Source organism: Linepithema humile, chromosome 1 (assembly GCF_040581485.1).
Source record: "Linepithema humile isolate Giens D197 chromosome 1, Lhum_UNIL_v1.0, whole genome shotgun sequence".
In the NCBI taxonomy this organism is placed as follows: Eukaryota; Metazoa; Arthropoda; class Insecta; order Hymenoptera; family Formicidae; genus Linepithema; species Linepithema humile.
Window position 1 is genome coordinate 39,752,106 of NC_090128.1, and position 18,414 is coordinate 39,770,519.

At 38.1% G+C, this 18,414-nt stretch overlaps 1 protein-coding gene across 1 annotated transcript in view; it reads right to left on the reverse strand.

Annotated features, from left to right (window-relative positions):
- The window catches only part of LOC105677982 (uncharacterized), a 61,619-nt gene extending 43,782 nt beyond the window's left edge, over window positions 1-17,837 (reverse strand). Inside the window, exon 1 of the mRNA XM_012376913.2 lies at window positions 16,070-17,837. Coding sequence (XP_012232336.1) covers window positions 16,070-16,180 — 111 coding nt within the window. The 5' untranslated portion in view covers window positions 16,181-17,837. The remainder of the gene's footprint in view (window positions 1-16,069) is intronic.
- Between the last annotated feature and the right edge of the window lie 577 nt (window positions 17,838-18,414).

Here is an 18,414-nt window from a genome sequence, read left to right on the forward strand (position 1 = left end):
GCCTGGGGTAACACTTACAATTCCACCAAGTTTACGATATTAGATATGAATATGTTAGTAACCCCGGCTGTTTTTGTACTCGAGGCAGGAAACTGCGCTCTTCTCCACATAATCTTTTTATATAATTTCGTCAGACTGCGTTTTTTTCTCGTATATCGATAAACTATGGTATATATTGCTATAAAATGGATATTACCTCGTAAAATTTCAAAGGCAATATTCGAAAGTATATAAAAGTAATAATAACTTAAAAAAAAGAAATAATGTAACGCATGAAAAGTAAGAAAATAAGAAAAAAATAAGTAAATTTAATTTGTTTATAAATAGTTTGTTTCCGCGCTTTTTAGCTTCGAGCGCTCGGAGCAAGTGTCTTATGCTCAGAGAAGTCTGTTAAACAGTTCATTCCTTCTCTGCCTATTCGCATTTTGCACCAGCGCATTGATGCATAAATGTTAACTCGACGTTATAGTGTGTACGCTCGCGCATGCTGATGTATATACCGTTCAGAGTAATAAAGAGGATAACGCATCGTGTATCGAAGTACATACATACATGGAGTTTTGCGATATACGTAACATATATAGAACATGTATGTACCGTAGCGTGATGCATGCAGATTGGATTGAAGTCATAAGAGAAAAGCGCGCACGACGACGATTTTTAGAATCCAACAGCGAGGCGCGGCCACCGTGACAAGATACAAAGTAATTCGCATGTACGCATATAAAAAAACGTCGGGAGTATTTATATTTGATGCAAAAATTGAAGAACGGATAGAGTCACTGTTTTCATTGCGGCTTTTTTAAACTTTTAAATATTTTTCTACAAATATTAAGCAATTTTATTCGTCGACACACTCGTCTTGCCTTATTCAATAACATTCCAATTTTGATGCGTAAATTAACTAAAAAATTGCTTGTTGTGTGAAAGAAATTCATTTTGACACGCTCGACGGGGCAACCAAGCGAAAAGTTGCGTCTAGAAACTGGAGACTTGAAACCGCGACAAATCCGCGGTTAAAAGCTTGTCGCTCTTCCGTACGGCCTGAAAAGCGTTCCGCGAATGCGCTCTCTCAGCGCGGATTCTCCAAATCCGTGGAATTATTCTTGCTCGGAATTATTCATCTTTCTGTTTGTCAGTTGTTTATTCGCACTCCGAACACACCGGATGCGTGCTGTACGCGTGACTCCGTTATTAGTGTATGCACAACACAGCGCGTGTACCGACCAAATAATTAAGCTCTCAGTGGCTTGGGTTAATGTATACGTATATGGATATCGAGGCGTTTGTTGTACTAATAGAATCTGTGTTATACGTTATTCGCGCGCAGATTGAGATTCTGCTTTGAAAAATAACTTATTATCTCCGTGCAATATTGTGTTACTTCACTAATAAACCAAAATAATTTGTTTCGTTTCTATTATGTAGTTTTTTCTTGTAACTAGAACGCAGGATTTAAATGTCACAAAGAAAGAAATGTTATATGTAGTAAAAAGTTATATATAGTTATATGTAGTATGTACATATTCGTTTGGAGACAATGCTGCTCTACAATTCTGCAGTATTCTAAAATATTCAAATGCCAGTACACACGTATAAATTGAATTGAAATTGTACGAATACTTTTGCGAGCTATCATATTTTGATTACTTGTAAAACTAAATTTATGATAAAATTTTTTAAGTAAAACTAGAATATGGTCGGCGGAGAAAAGAAACTATTACTATGTTGCCGAACATAAATTTAACCGCTGAGAAGGAGCGTCGCAACGACATTCAATAAGACAGTGCCTCAATAAAGTCTATACTTTACGTACACGTATACTTCATATTGTATTCCACAGTATGCGCGCGTCTTTCATGTTATGATCGACAAATCCCAAATTCATTTCACTGTCGTTGTGTCCCATCTTCCTCGCTTGACAATTTCAATCGAAGCGAAGCATCCTTATTTCGAAATAGCGGTAGATAGCGAACAATGCACGCATCCCACGAGTGCGCCAGACATTTCTCCTTTCTAAAGCATGCTCTCAACCAAAGAATTTTATCGACATGATTTCCGCAGTTTGATATTCTTATTTTGCATTTCTATATTTTCAATATTATATGTTTTACTTTCAAAATTTCATTGACCAAAAATTACAAAATTATTTTGTATAAAAAATTACAATTTTCTAATTCTAACAATGATATTTGTCACAATTAAATGACATTATTAAAATACATTACAGTTAAATAGTATTATTAAGATTAACATTTTTTATGAAATATAAATATATTTTAAAAATTAAAGAATTACGAGTTGCTCAACACATAAAAGCATTAGTGGGTGAAAAAAAACATTTTAGCGCAAAACAAACAAAGGCTTTCATAAATGAATTAATGTTGCTACGAGTAACATTATCTACCTAAAATCTCCGAGAGCTTGTACAAGTATACAATTTTTTTTTTTTTTTTTTTTTAACATAACAGCGAGACTTACGCGTGTTACGATGGTGTGTCTTTGCTTCAGAAAATATAGTCAGCTCGCTAGCTTTGTTTTTTGGGTCAGACAACGCGAATCTTGAATACAAACGAGCTCAGTAGTCTGTCTGTTGCAGTAAAGTATTCCTTCGTCGTATCGTACGGTGACAAGCAGATGTTGGCAAACTTTCTTCAAATTCAAGCTCCATGTAGAAAATTCAGACATTGCACACGTGCCTTATTAAATGCAGACTTGCAAACAGTGTGGGAATTAAAATTCTAAAGAGCAAACGCCTACAATTCGTGATTTTATGAAAGTAAGAAAAGAGAAGTTGAGGTGTCGCCGAAAATTGAGAAATAGTTTTATCTACTTCCCTTAATTCGGAAAGTACTGATAAAAAGATGGAACCATTTTTGCAGTCGCTCGAAAGGGGCTTGTGTAGCAGAATAACGGATTCGGCCGTTTTATCGTGGCGCTAAAATATTGCGGGAATGAAGCACACTCAGAAGCACGCGTGTAGATATGATATAACGATGCACCTGCAAACCGGCGTTGTCGCGGCGTCACGCCGGGATGTCGCAAGTGCGGTCTCAGGAATATTCTCGCGTTCTCGTATGACATTTTCGCCGGTGTCTCGGAATCTTGAACAGCCACGTCGCGAGAAAGCTCGGATTTCGGGTGGTAGACGACGCGCGGCGGAAAATCTAGTCGAAATTTCTTATGAGTCTTGGGTATCCATAACGGGGTTGAGGGTGGAGGGGGAGGGAAAGTAAGATGTTCTCTCTCGCAAGGACGCAATCTTGAAATGCACATTCCGCTGCAAACCGGGAGAGGCGGTGTTTCATCGCGAGATATGTGTGTACCCGCACGAAAACGACCGCTTTATTAATACGCGCGTGTTGTTTCATGCTTTTGGGAGGAAAGACTTTCTCTCAGAGAGCGCGCATTCTCTGATTTTCATGGCCTTATTTGTTCTCGCGTTCATCCGACGATCTCGACTGAGTTCTTTTGCGCGGCCTAGTAACTCTGCGGAGCTACATTTGTAAGCGGAGAGCTTTTTAACTTCGCTAAGCGAAAATAGTAAACAATGTGCAACTTATATCTTCAACATTCTTCTTCTCAGTTCGTTTTTCCTGGCGGAGACGTGGTGATCGCTAATTTAGCTACACAGCACTACACAAGCATTATACTTTTTCTTAGCGGAGAATTGTTCAAATATATATTTAACGTTGGAAAACATACGGAAAATGTTCGAGCTATTGACGAGTTAAACTTCTGCATAATTAAATACGCAACAGAATTTGATTTTAAGTTACTTTTTATCATTTAATAAACACAAAGTCACACACATCCAGACTCATCACAGTTCAATAACAAGTTAATCAACAACGAGTCTTAATAAAATCAATTTTTTTTAAGTTGACTATTGCCAGCTCTATAACTAATCATTCTTTTTTAGCTCGAGGCTGCTAACGTATTATCGGATTACATCGTTAAACTCCTTTATCGTGTGTACACCTTTATCCGCGTAAATTTTACTTCCATTAATGTATACATGCATCATGATACCGTGTGGCCTCAAGATATAATGCGATACTTCCCTTCACATATATTATATATTCTTACACACTCCCTCTCATGACTTGCATGAGCGAGTTAAAACGATAGAGAAACAAAAAGCGATACCCGTTCATCTGTAGGACTTCCGGGTCGATCGTGATCGATCGGGAAAGAATCGCGGAAGGGCTTTGCGTTAGCTCATCCGACAGAAAGCTTGAGGAGGGAAAGGGGAGGGGGGGGGGGGAAAAAGGGGACGTTTCTTGCTGCTCTTTCGCAGTAGCAAGTTAACCACTATCTGGAAAATGTTGAAAAACTTTCTTTCTTACGCGAGAGGGATCCGGATGAAGCACAGGTTGCCAGTCCGAAGTACGTTTCTATACTATCGAATCGGATCGTTGAATCAAATCGTTGTTCGTCGCGTATTGAGTCTCGTCAGATTTTTCGCGCGGCTTTAACGGCGCGAGAGAAAAAGCGACTGACATGCTTGTAAGAAGATAGACGACTGATTTATTCCTCTTCTTAATAAACATTGAGAGGTAATGTATCTTGTTTATTTAAATATTATTTGATATATTGGATTTTATATTTAAATATTTGTGTGTGCAATAAGAAGGCACATAGAGAGAGTTATAAAATCAGCTTGATATTTTTTTATGAAAAGTTTCTTCTTCCTCGCGAAGCATTAAAATAAGAACTCGTCCCGTTTTTTTGTCGAGGGGATTTCTTCTTCATCATTCTTTATAAAATTTAGCTGAGCGAAAAAACCAAAGATTTTTCCTACTTGTACTGAAATTTTGATATCACGTATAAAATATCGCTTGATGTTTTCATACTGAGAAGAAGAACGATCGGAGCGAAAAGCGAGAAATGCAAATATTATTTATATTTGTAACAAAACGTTTGAAAATTGCTACTACACAGTTTGCGAAGATTGGAGCGTGTTCTACGTTTGCAATTTTGCTTTTCGAATTGCAAATACTTTTTAGCGTGAAACGCAAATTAGAATTGATAACCAGATAGTCAATCAAAACGCGGGAAGGAGTTTGTCTTCGCCTGCACTTCAGCAAAATTTGATTAAAAGTTATCCTCATCGAATTCGCAGTACAAGTTTATTAAGTGTAAAAGTTTTCGCTTTTCATCTCGTGTTTCGCATTTCGCATTAATCTCATTTCCCTTGCGCGCATAACGTTATTCCGCGAGTTATCTGTATTCCAATATTCTTTTTCTGCATGCGCGGAAAGTACGTTATCGAAGCGACTAATCAGGAGTTTTACGGAACATTTGCTATCGTTTTTATTCCCAGCATCTTCCTAGCCTGAATTTACTCGACAGCTGACGATCGATCATTCATCCAATACATATTATGTAACCGCTCATCAAGCTGATCAATGACACAGACGCGCCCACTATTTCTGTAAGTGTCAAACGAAGCAGGAAATAAAGCGCGACTATCGAAAGAGTACTTTGTTGGTGCCTATTGAAAATAAATTTAGCGTAACTGATTTATTTTGAATAAATTTGGAAAAGTAAAACTATTCAAAATTAATTCTAACATGATTATTAACACATATTGTCGAATAGTAACAATTTTGCACGTTTTTCAAATATTTTGTCATAAAGCTTTGCTTGAAATGCTACGGCATAAATTAGCTATCAGAACACACGAAGTAAGTCTTAATAACTTGTAATTATGAGTTTGCGTAATTATACAGATTATTATAAATATAAATTATCAAACAACTTTATTATACATATTATATAGCAATGCTAACATATTTAATTATTAAATAATGAAATAACATGCTATAGTGTATTAAATGCTAGATTAAGTTTGCTTTAATTGTAATGAATATAATATATAAATTGTTGTAAATATGTGTTTAATATTGAATAATAACAATACTCAAGTAATATCAAACAATGCTAAAAATTTATATTGAGCTGCTTTAAGCGAAAATTATTATCAAAACTTGCAAGATTTATACCGATTTATACTGATGAGTGAAAATCATATATATATAAGAAATATTTTTAGATATTTAAAGAAATCTCTCGCCAATGAAGACGCCTTTGAAGGTATAAATTCTCTCTGATCTCTGACGGTCATAAATCTCAGGAAGAAGCCACTTTCTGGATTTTCCTGGGCTTTAAAAGCGAATTTAAAATAGATTTTGCAGTAATCGCCCAGTATCCCGCTTTGCTTGGAACAGATAGTTACGAACAGATCGTGTGCAATCCGGCAGTCCCTCGAAATCTACCTACCTATTGAACGACCTCAATGCGAATTACGCGCAATTCCCCTTCCAGTAATATGTATGATAATTATAGCTTCATTCGTCAACTAGAAAATATTCACCGCGCTTTGCACATTGTACTACGTCTACGTATTCGTGTGTGAAGGATTATTTGAATTTAACAATGTCGGCTCACTCGAGCGTGCGACTATAAATACGTGAAAGCGTCACGACGGTCGCATAAACAATAGTCACAGAGCAGATAATATCGCTCGCAGCTTATAAATCGAGACATCGTGCGGCGACGTCGCGCGCGCACGACGTAAGTGTAATTGAAGAAATATTTTATATGAAATATCCCCGATTTTGACAGCCGATTCATCGCGCGCTCACGGCCTTTTATTCAAACGCGGCGAACACGCGTCGAAACGAGATCCAAAGTCGCGCGAGCGGGGGCGGTCTTCTAATAAATCTCCTCGCAATCCCGATCGATCGTAAATCGCCGGGCTACAAAGAAAAGCGGGCATTTCCGCCCGGTGGCACGGAAACATTGGATTCTTCTCCCCGGACTCGAAAAGCGAGCCTCGCGGACACGGTTGCGGCGGTGCACCGGCAGTGTTACGTCAGGGTGCAATGTGCATCCCGCGGTGCACCCCAGGCTTGCGGAACGCATCGTCGCGTTCATGTAGCTTGCGCATAAACGCGACCGGGGACGAGACTCAACTGCTTTATGCTCACCATGTGCTTTTTAAACGGAATTTATGTTAATCCGTTCGCTCGCTCCAGGGAGATGTACCACGAATCTATGGTACAAGAGAGGTATTTTTGGCGAATTGGACGGGTAAACCCACGGGGATTAGTACGCAAAGCCGATATACGAAATGCACCGCGGCCATCGAGTGGATTCGAGTTTGCGCAGGCTAGAGAAAATAACGATATTTTCTCGAAAATTAATTGTTCACTTTGAAAACTCTATTTTTATTTAAAAAAAAGTTTATGCAATAGATGATGTGGTTATTGTTAGTTACTTGAAGAATTATTTCACTCGACTATATCTTTGGGGCAAATAAATCTAAAAGCCAATTGCCTTTTGGCTTTATCAGCGAAATTTATTTAAAAAGAATGAAATTGAATAATCGATATGTGTCGTAACTATATTAAAACGATTGCGTAATTCGCAGTAAGTTAGATGGAACATGTTGAGCTACTTAAGCTGCAAACGCATTTAATCGGAGTTTGATTCGCGTAAATGAATTTGATCGGAATTTGATTTGTGAACGATGTGTACCGCGCTTGATGCAACCAAGGAACAAGTTACAGCGAATCCAGAGGACGAAATTGGGAACATCAAGTTGGTCGAAATTAGGAACTTTTGCTGTCTCAATATAGTGGTCTCTACAGTAATCCAGTAATTCTGCGGCGTAACACTTTACGTTAAACCAATATATAAGATAATTCTGAACGGATAAGCGTCACACACGAATTCATTCAGTGATATATCGAATACTATTAATTTTGCTGAGGAAAAATTTGGTCGGATGTATTTTTATTTTTATCATTAAGCGCCGCAGGTGAAACAAATTTATTTTTGCGTCTGAAACAAAGCACAAGATTGCGTTAATCTTAAATTAAAATGAAGACAAGTAAGTTAGTACAGAATTATATGTATATTTATGCGTTAATAAGAATTAAGAAACTTCACCTCTTTTTGTGCACAAAAGAACTTGGCGCGTCCGAGGCAAGTGCTTTACTTCTTTTATTTTTATCACGACTTAAGTATCTTGGAAACTAAATTTAAAATTGAAGTAATAATAAGTATAATAAAATAATGAAACGCATAAAATTTATAATAATAAAATTATATATCATTTCATTATTTTTATTGAATTGAATAAAAATTATAAATAAAATTTAATCAAATTAATACAATCTTTACTATTAAATTAAGCTTATCTGTGCTTTGTAGGTTGTTCCATTGCTTCTTTATAGTGATATACATGTTTAATCACATGCTAAATCGTTAAAAGCACTCGGAGGACTCTGCGAAATAGCACGAAAAGGTTCAGAATTCTTCTAGCATTTTAGGAGAATTCCCTGGAATGCACTTACATGTGCAGGGAGCATAGCGTAGAAACGCAACTTTTGCGACAGTTTGTACGTAACTTGAAGCGCGACAACGTTTCCGTGCTGTATACTCGAAGCATAGATCTTAACAAATCTTAACGTCGTAAACGCAGCTTATATATATTAATGCTATAAAGTGTTTAAATGCACAGAAATTATCAAAACCCAGCTTACCATAATAAATGTAAAAGAATGTTCGTTTTTCTGTAAACTTAGTAAACGGATAGTACTTTTAAAAATGCAAATGTGATGATATACATGTGTTATATAAAGGGAGCTTCTTCCAGTATACTTAAAAAAAATATGTTTAAAAAAAGTTATAACTAAAAAATTAACGTTGAGGATTCAAAGAGATATTTGTTAAAAGATCAATAAAAAATATTACATGTTTTTTTTTATTATTCTAACATTTTGGAAAATTTAAACGATTTTTCTTTCAAAGTTATTGTGAAAGAATTTCTATTGTGCACTTCAATGGCAAAATATAATTTAAAAATTGTTACAACGATTTTTATAGACGTCATTATCACTTGCTCCGCTGGCGTGGGCGGACCTTTTCATATGATATAATACAGAGAGTCGTAACTTTATTTCGCTTTGAAACGGATAGACTTGAACAAGCAGGTTTATTGCGAGCGTGGCCTTTTGCCCGCACGATCATTTTCGATATCAGCAGATGCGCCTTTGACGAGCGAAAACGTTGTTACGTACAAAACTGGAAAACGATATCGTATTGCTTTTTTCGGACAAAGGGGAAGAGAGAGAAAGAAAAGTGGAAAAAAGATAGGCCGGCTCTTTTTCGCCCAGTGGAAAACTGCCAACGCGGGCACGTCTGCAATTATGAGTGCACCGGCACGTCGTTGAAACCAATTCAGCGCCCGCAACAGCTTGCCCGTAACTTCAGCCGCGACAACGTACCTGTCGCTTTGCATTCAGTTCGCGTATTTTCAACGGAATTAATGTTAATCGGTAATAGCGGCGGAAAATTGGAAAGTACGACGATGTAAAGAGAATGCTGAGAAGAAGCGCAGTTTGCTTTCGCGACGCGATGCTCTTCCGTTACCTTTCAGTAATCGCGCTTTTCAGCAGCGAAGACGAAAACGGATTAGGGTGTCGCCTCTTAAGAATGTGTCATAAGAAGCTTCTTAAATCAATGGATAAGCTGAGGATGAAATTTTCGATTTTCATCACGAGCGAAAGAAGAATGGTGTGAAGAATGGTGTTTTGTTCGCTGCAAAAAATAAAGCGAAAGCTTATTTATAATAAATGTGGGGGATTTTGATGCTTTAACTATTAATGAGAAACTGTCTGTTACCGTTTCATCACGTATATTATGTGACAGATCGTTTATCATCGTGGAAATATCTTCCTTTAAGCCAAATGACACCTTCATTGCGAAATAGATTATGTATGAATTATTTTAATATATGTATTTGTCGCACGATGTTTAACTTCAAAACCAGGATTTTTAACAAATTGCCGGTAAGAAAAATGTACTTTTGTAAAAAGTTACACACAGTTGTAATTAAAATTTGTAATATATCTTTTCACATAAATTTACAAATTTCATATAAACTTGGAATTCGCGCGACAATTCAGAGTTATTTAACCGAATAAACTTGGAGTACGTATTCAACCTCAAAGAGACTACTCAAGATGGAGAATCCGTTCCAGAAGTTTAGATGTAGAGCGGGATATGGGCGAAAAGAGAAAGTTCGCTTCTTTCTCCACCCCCGCGGAGTGCAAATGCACAGCGTCGCTACAAAGCAGAGCGGCGTTTCGCGCTGCAACAGCTTGCCCATAAGCCCGTGCGTCGACACCGTTACCGTGTAGCCATAATTTATATTCAGTACGTAGACTTTCGCGCGCGTAACCGGCTTATGTAGCCCCGTCATCGGGGTTGAGGGGGCGGTAAGATGTGCGGCAGAAAGCATTCCGGCTTCGCGTAGACTATAACGTCCTTCTCCACTTTTCGTCCCTCCCGGTAGAGGTAAGTCTTTTCCAGTTTACGAAACGTTAGTCAAATTGGCCGCACGGAAACGCGCACGTCAAGAGGCAAAGGCTTTTATGACTCCGTATGCGGCCGGAATGGAACGAGAGATCCCGCAAAGTTTCAGATCCCGCGGCATTGGACGGGGATTTCCATAAATAAAGGGAAGAAGAGCGCGGGCGCTTTATGAAATTTCCGAGGCCGGGCGGAAACAAGTCGCTCCCGAGATATTTACCTTCAAAGCGGGCGTAACTACGCGCAGTTACAGTGGATAAACATTTTGACCGGCAATGATTGTTTTGCGCGCCGCAACGGCCAACGCTGATATTTTCATGTACACCAACGCTCGGAATTAGTTGCACATTTCGAGCCGATTCAGGAGACGACGCCTCCTGTTCCCCCACTACCGCCCGGCCGCTGGCGGCCGAGCCGCCGATAGCTCTGGCTCAGGAGCGTTTTATATTAGAAATAGGCTGAATTGTTTAGGCATCTCTCAGGAAATCGTAACATTTTCTTCACTACATAAATGTTTATTTTCATTAATACATAATATATATATATTTAATTATTAATAAAAATAAACATTATTTATGTAGCGAAGAAAATATTACTATGTTCTGAGAGGCGCCTCAACAACCCAGCCTATTTTTTATATAAAACGCTCCTGAGCCAGAGCTATCGGCGGCTTGGCCGCCAGCGGCCGGGCGGTAGTGGGGAAACAGAAGGCGTCGTCTCGGGAATCGGCCCGAAATGTGCAACTAATTCCGAGCGCTGATGTACACAAACAAAACGGATAAACAGACGTGCGTGACTAATTGAAGCGAAAGCGATCCAAAATAGAAGCTTGTTTCACAATTCGTTACAAACGGCACGGATCTTTCAAAGCGATGACAAATAAACGGTACGATGACAATTATGCCCATTTCGCGCGCTGTGACACATGTCATCCGATATATGTCGTGGCATTTGCACGCTGTCATCAACTCGCGCGTACACTAATCCCCCTTACGTCCGTATGTCCGCTGCCTGAAAAGACGTAGAAACGCAGAACTCGCTGCTTGTATAATGGTTTAAAACTAGAAATTATTTTGGAATTAAATTTCTGAAGTTACGTCACTCACGAACTAACTAATCTCAGCAAAGTTTGCGTGCGAAATTAATGTGGATCGTTAAATTAAAGATCGATTAGTGATATTCGATACTCCACAAAGTTCTTCATTGGCATTTCTCCTACTTGTGCTTCCCAACAAAATATAGTAGAAATCGAACTTTAAACTAATGTAAACTAAAGTTATCTTTTTCAAATTAAGCCTTGTCACTGTCATGTAACTATGTTTTAATACATCTTCAGTTTCGCTACATGTAGATGCAAACACCTGCTACTTGCGCGATAAATTCTAAACCATGCAAATTACTATAGCGAAAAGTTTAAGGAATAATTCCGGAAATAAATTTTGATGTCGTCGGTGAATATTCACTCCCCTCCCCCTCACTCTTTCTCTCAATGCGCCATACAACGACGCAATGAGAAATGGCCGTGGTTTATTGTCTGCCACGAAAACTTACACCGAAAGCCTTTTCAACAGAAAGCGCAGAGGAAAGTTCTCTTTTTTTTTTTACAAGCAAGATAACGCCTACCTCGCCGCCGACGTAGCTGCGATTTCGCGCACGTTACGACGTGGTTGCAGATGAAAGCACCGCAGATGCAGTTTGCAGTTACACTCACCCTCAACAGCTGACAGGCGAACCATTTACAAGAACAGTTTATTTCATGCTATTTCTAAAACGCGAGCACAAGTCCGTTGCAAAAGTCTCCTTTATTCATGTAGCAAAACGCCGATTTTAAGGAAAAAGTCATTAAGTACGTTGAAGGTAACAGAAAACGACTTAGAAGTGAGTTAAGATGCAAATTGAATTTTCTGAAAATATTTCACGAAGTAATAAATTATATGTAAAAATGCAAAATACACAACTGAAAATTTTAATTTACCAAATTAATTAATTAATTTAGTTCTTTCAAATTGCCTGTTTAATGTTTGATTAGGATTAGATCAAATAAATCAAAAAAATATAATAATTTATTTCTTTTTAGAATGCAATGCGTATTTGAGGTCGATATACCGAATTTTTTGCGTAAAATGTATTTTTGAATTCATTTCTTTAGATACAGATATTATTTTTTTCGTTTTTTTATTTCCATGGATCATAAACAAGTCGAGATTTTTCTCTTGGTTCATTACACACCTATAAAATGCAGTTCAGTAGAAATCCTTTTGAACGACGAAAAAAGAAACATCGTGAGAGTTCACTGGACGATAAGAGCTTTGATAATAATGTAGCGTAAGTCCAGTCGCGAAGGATATGAGAAGAGTACGAGAAAAGTGGCCTTTCAAACGTTAACTCGGTAGCATTCAGACGAAGGAATGAGATAGTTTATGAAATATACGTTGAGGAAAATTTTGTTAAGATTCCATCCTCAAAGAGAATCACAGTACATCTCTTGCATGCGATTCGTTGATTTTCAAAAATTTTTAGAGCAAAGGAAAGCAATATCAAAGTGAGTTAAAAGTATGTTTGTCTGGCAATTGATAACACAACGAAATAAATCCGCTTTACGATAAAAAAAGATTTTGTAATTTTATACGAGTATTTTATTAACCCTTTGTCGGCAATCGTAATTTTGCTTGTGTCTTAAAACACCCAGATTGTTGACGAAGGATTAGGTTTTGTTAATTTTTGATGAGAAAATAAAGTAATACATGAGAAAAATTTTATTAACCTTCGATATCTTTTACATTCTACTTTTGTAGGACTTAAGGAATTTATACTACATCGAAGGATCTTTTTTGAGCGCCGGACCTCGAGTTATTTCCATTTTAGATATTACGTATTACGTATATTTCTACTTTAGATATGAAGAACGAAAGTTAGACGTAAAAGATGAAAAGAAGATGCTTCTCTTTAAGACCTTCAAGTCTTACATTCAGAATTTTTAGGTGTAAACGAGGACCATTTTGTCTGCTTTTTAGATCCTGCTTTATTCGGTTATAAAGGAGAAAAATTTCACCGAAACATAATCTAAGATTCTTGATATTACGAAGTTAAGCGACATAAATAATTAAAAAAAATATTTTAAGATTTTGTTCATTAATTATTATTGATATTAATAGGATTTGACTAAAATTGTAATTTTTTATACCATCATTTATTGGTACTGAAAGATTTCGAATCGCCAGTGATACATCAAATGCAAATTTTAGAAGGACCATATCTAGTACGTTAGTGTACGGATAACCTTGTTCTATTGAAATAACAGGTCTTGAACACGACGATTTAATTCATAACGATCACTTAATGCACCCTGCGTGAAGCTTTAAGCCAGCATGACTTTGATAACCTTATACATCGTGTGCCCGATAAGTATCGACAAAGCTATATATATATTTATCAGAGTATTACACACACGCTATACAAATCAGCGAATAGAGCACAGTAAAAAGCTTGATACTTCAACACTCCAAATAATTGGAACATTTTTATATTTCAAAATTGCGTACCTCTAAGTTGGTTAATTGACTAATATGACTCTCGAAATATTTGTACCCCCGTTTGAATTTAATAATTTGATTTAATAATTTTTATGGCACTCTACATGCCGCTACATGATGAAAAGTTATGTACACGGAAAAAAGTGGCCCGTTAATTACGCCCGCGCGTAGCTAACCTCATGGGATTGGAATTACAAGTCTTGGACGCGACCGTTTAAATTATGACCGGCACTTAATGCACTCCGTATGTAACTATATAAGCAGGAGTGGCTCGACAACTTCGTAGAGGCAGCGTGCCAGGAACTCGTAATTGTTTTGAATTAACGATACTTTAAGCTTCGCCCAACTGCTAACCATTATGCGGTTCGTTCATAACGATTGCAGGTCCAATTGTAATACTTGCGTGCACAGCCACATTCTCTATATTAACGGAAAAGAAAAGAATAATCCTGTTATAATCGTCGGGACTTAAAGATATTGAAATCTGCTGGCGGCATTTGCATCTTAATCTGTTTAAGCGCTGAAAAAGTCGCTGCACAACGCGTAACGCACGGCGCAAGCTGAAAGTGATGTTTCATGTACTAAAATGCAAATTAGCATACGTCCATTAACCGGCGAAATAAATTCTGATGGCTTTTTTTGGTAAGGAAGGTTGACCTGCTTTTTGAGGCCGTGACACACAGCGCTGTTAAATCTGGTTTAATCAATGAACGTGCCATGTTGCGTGTACATGCATATACAGGGTGGAGTATATACACCGACTATTTTTGAGCGACATACAAGCAAAACTAACGTTTTCCAATCGTTTTAAAAATTCTGCAGGACGCATACTTAGTAAATTTTGAGAGTCGATTCGCTCGGGTTCAATTAAAATTCTCTTGAATAAAATTGGTATATATTTGAAATTAAATGAAAACTACAGATCTTTTTCTATCCATCTATATTTCTAACGTTTTATTTATTCAAATTTTTTAATTTTTTATAAAGCAGATACCGTTGATATATCGATGTTAAAACAAACGTTATACTCTTTTTTTGGATTGAATAAAATTTGTAGCCGAACAAATTGGAATCCAAACAAGACTGTATATACGCTTGAGCGTAAGAGCTCGCATTTCAATGAATTAACGATTTCTTTTCCAATATGATATTTCTCTCTCCTTTTATCTGTTTATTATATTTATTATTTTTCATTGATAAACTTCGTCAAACAGGATTTCAGAAACGATACTTCACGCCATTATTAATATCGCGCTCATCAGTGACAAGATCGACATGTCCAGCTTATTGAATCTGTCATCTCGAATTTTATATTTTCTGAACAGCGAGATGATGGAGAAGCTTATTTTTCCCACTTTAGTTGTACGTTTTAAATTGCATCTCTCTTGTACAAATAGTCATATAATCAATATAATATTATGAATATTTTCCGCACATTCATAACGTATTTATTGATATATTAAACAAACGTTAGAGAAAATTGGCACGATAATATAATATTGATAAAGTTTATCTCTATTTAATGGGCAGAAAATTAAATGTAATAATTAATTAACGTGTTAGGGCAATCGATTGCCGCGTGCCAATACGTAAAATTATGTTGACAAATGTCATGCGTGCTAATGTCAAAGTGATAGCAGCCATGGCAAACATTTTCCTTTCCGAAATGCAAAACTGCCGAAAGTTATATCAAGGCGAATGTATACCGCGCACAGAGCCACGAGTGATGCTTATGACACAGCAGTAAATTATCGGCGAGCATCACGGGTAATGCTTGTGACGGGGAACATATTAAAAGCTTGATATATTATCCTCTTGCCGAGACATTTTATCCAAACACCATCTTACGTATCTGTAACAACTAGATACGCGATACGCGTGTCAGAAAAAATGCCGGTCTTTTGCAACTGTCGTTCCTTTTCAAGCGCGCGCTGTTAAAGTTACAAACTGGCTCGCCCTCTGTCTCCTAAATATTCCCGCATCCAGCGATAAGGGCCGAGTGCAAGTTAAATTTACGGACGGATAAGAATACAGCAACCTGCAATTATATGTATTTAATATGCCAGAAACTAGAAATCATAGAGAGATGTTGGTGTCGCGTTTGTGAATTTAAGAGAACGGTGGCGAACAGGGCCGGGCCGCGCACATACCTTGTCGAGATCTATCTCTTCTTGAGCATTCAGTTCCGGGCAGACGAAGAGGCTGGTTTTATCGCCTCTACTCACACTGGCGAACGCCAATACCAACACGCACCACTTCATCGTTCACGATAGAAACCCAAACTAATTAAGCGCGATCCTTACGAACCCCAATTACGACGGGCAATTAATATAGTAGTAGCACCAGCCGCACGAACGTCAAAATTTTCGCTTTTGTACCGTATTGTAATACCGTTCTATGATATTAATTTTCCGCGCGAATATATACTCGGTTATCTCGATTCAGCGGTATCACTATTATTATCGGCGATAGGCTTTGAAAAAAATTTCTCTGAGTATTCTTCTTTTTTTTACGCCTTTCACAGTGAAATCACCAGATATTCCGAAAGTAGTTCAAATATTCTTTTCTCGCACGAATACGTTTAGATTCTCTTATTGCGATAGCGGAACGCCTTTTCGCAGCCACATCGCGATATTTGTCGCTCGTACTTCGTAATATTTTCGAACTGATCGAGTCACGCGATTCCACTCTATTCGGTTCTCTCTTTCTCTTACAGTCACTCGTTTATTCCTTATCGCTATTACTATCAGCCCGTCCCGTTTTCAACGATGAAACAATTTAATTGAATGTCCAGCGCGCCTAGGCCGTTCCCGTTTTTGGCTTGCGATGATCGATGCTTCTTCAACGCATCGTATTCGATCGCCTGCTATTTTCCGCCGACACGTCAGTCTGCTCGAAATACACAACGCTTTGTTCTCTTTCGATTTTCCCGCGATTTCGTCGACTGCGAGCGAGAATACGAGCACCGCGCTTCGAAACGCGTTACCGGAAACTTTACGAGCGTCGCTTCTTCCAGATGTCCATCCTAGATCGAGGATCTATCGATCGTACGATCCGAATCTACGATCCACCGCCTTTTATTCCTGCGCACTGACCAAAAAGTCACGTTACTTCACGCTGAATCTCTATCGAGCGATCTCTGCCGTTGACACGTTGATCGCGGTCATTAAATATAATGACGATCGCGCGGAAACAAAATTCTCGAATAAAACCGATTTTCCAGAGGATATCTTCTCCAGCACTGCGTAATGGAATTCTCAATAATCAGACCGGATGTTTCCACCGATGAATTTTCGGAGATAATTCCCGAGGAGCGGGCTGAAATTCCGTGATGATATAATCGAGGGAACTCCGAAGAGGCTTTCCCTTGAAGACGAGCTCTGCAATTTCGCGCGAAATGAAGTTGAGTTTCTCCCGATCTACCGGATTGCACTACCGTCGTTTTCAATTTCCGTTTCGCTCCTTGTGACTGCGAACGTGCTTCCTCGGACAGGCACAAAATCACAAGTCCATTCACAACCGACGTGCGGCACGAGAGGACACTCCGGACACCGCGTTGTCCTCGGGCGTGTATCCCCGTAATGTAATCGTAAAACGATTCGCAACGTCTATCGCGCCGATAGCCGTGATCAGGCAGGCAGGGATGCGTACGCGACGAAGTCGGAGGGCACTCTGACGTTCCCAGTCTGGTGCGCTGGTCCTCGTTCGGCACGGCCGTCCGTCCGTCCTCCGTCGCGACGCCAGTACGAACGGAGAGAAACGGGGAGAGAGAGAGAGAAAGAGAGAGAGAGAGAGAGAGAGAGAGAGAGAGAGAGAGAGCGATAGGAGGGGATAACGGGGGATAACGACGGAGGGCGAAAGAGCGACGGACACAACCGCGGAGGATCACGAGGGAATCTGAAAACGAAGACAATATGGGATAGCTAAGCTGTTATTCCTCCGTTTGCCGCGGGACAATGATTGTCTTGTAGATTCCTATAGCGCGATAAAGACATCGCTATAGCGAATCGCCAAATATAAATAAAAGGCATAAATATTTATGAGATAGTCTTACAGATTGTCTTACAGACGTTTTGAACCTAACTAGCGCGTAATTTGTGCCACTTAAAATGTAAATCTGCTAAAGAGTTGTCGCATTTAATCTGAAAAATACGGTAGTTTTAAGATAATATTTATAGTTTAAATATAGAAATTGTTTCTTGTAAAGTACACATTTTACGTTACAAACAAAAACAAAGATTGTCAAACAAAGCAGAAAATATTATTTTTATGCCATTTTTTTGCATTTTTTAATATTAAAAAAAGAAATTAAATTTTAAATTTTTTACAGAAAAATTCTTCATAAGCTGCATAATATACAATTGCAAAATATGATCAAAATGATAAAAATGTTTTGCTTTGTGCGATATTTCTCCGTAAATTTATCACAATATCAGTCAAAGATCAATAATGAAACAATAAACAAATAGAAATAACAAATTTTAAAATATAAATG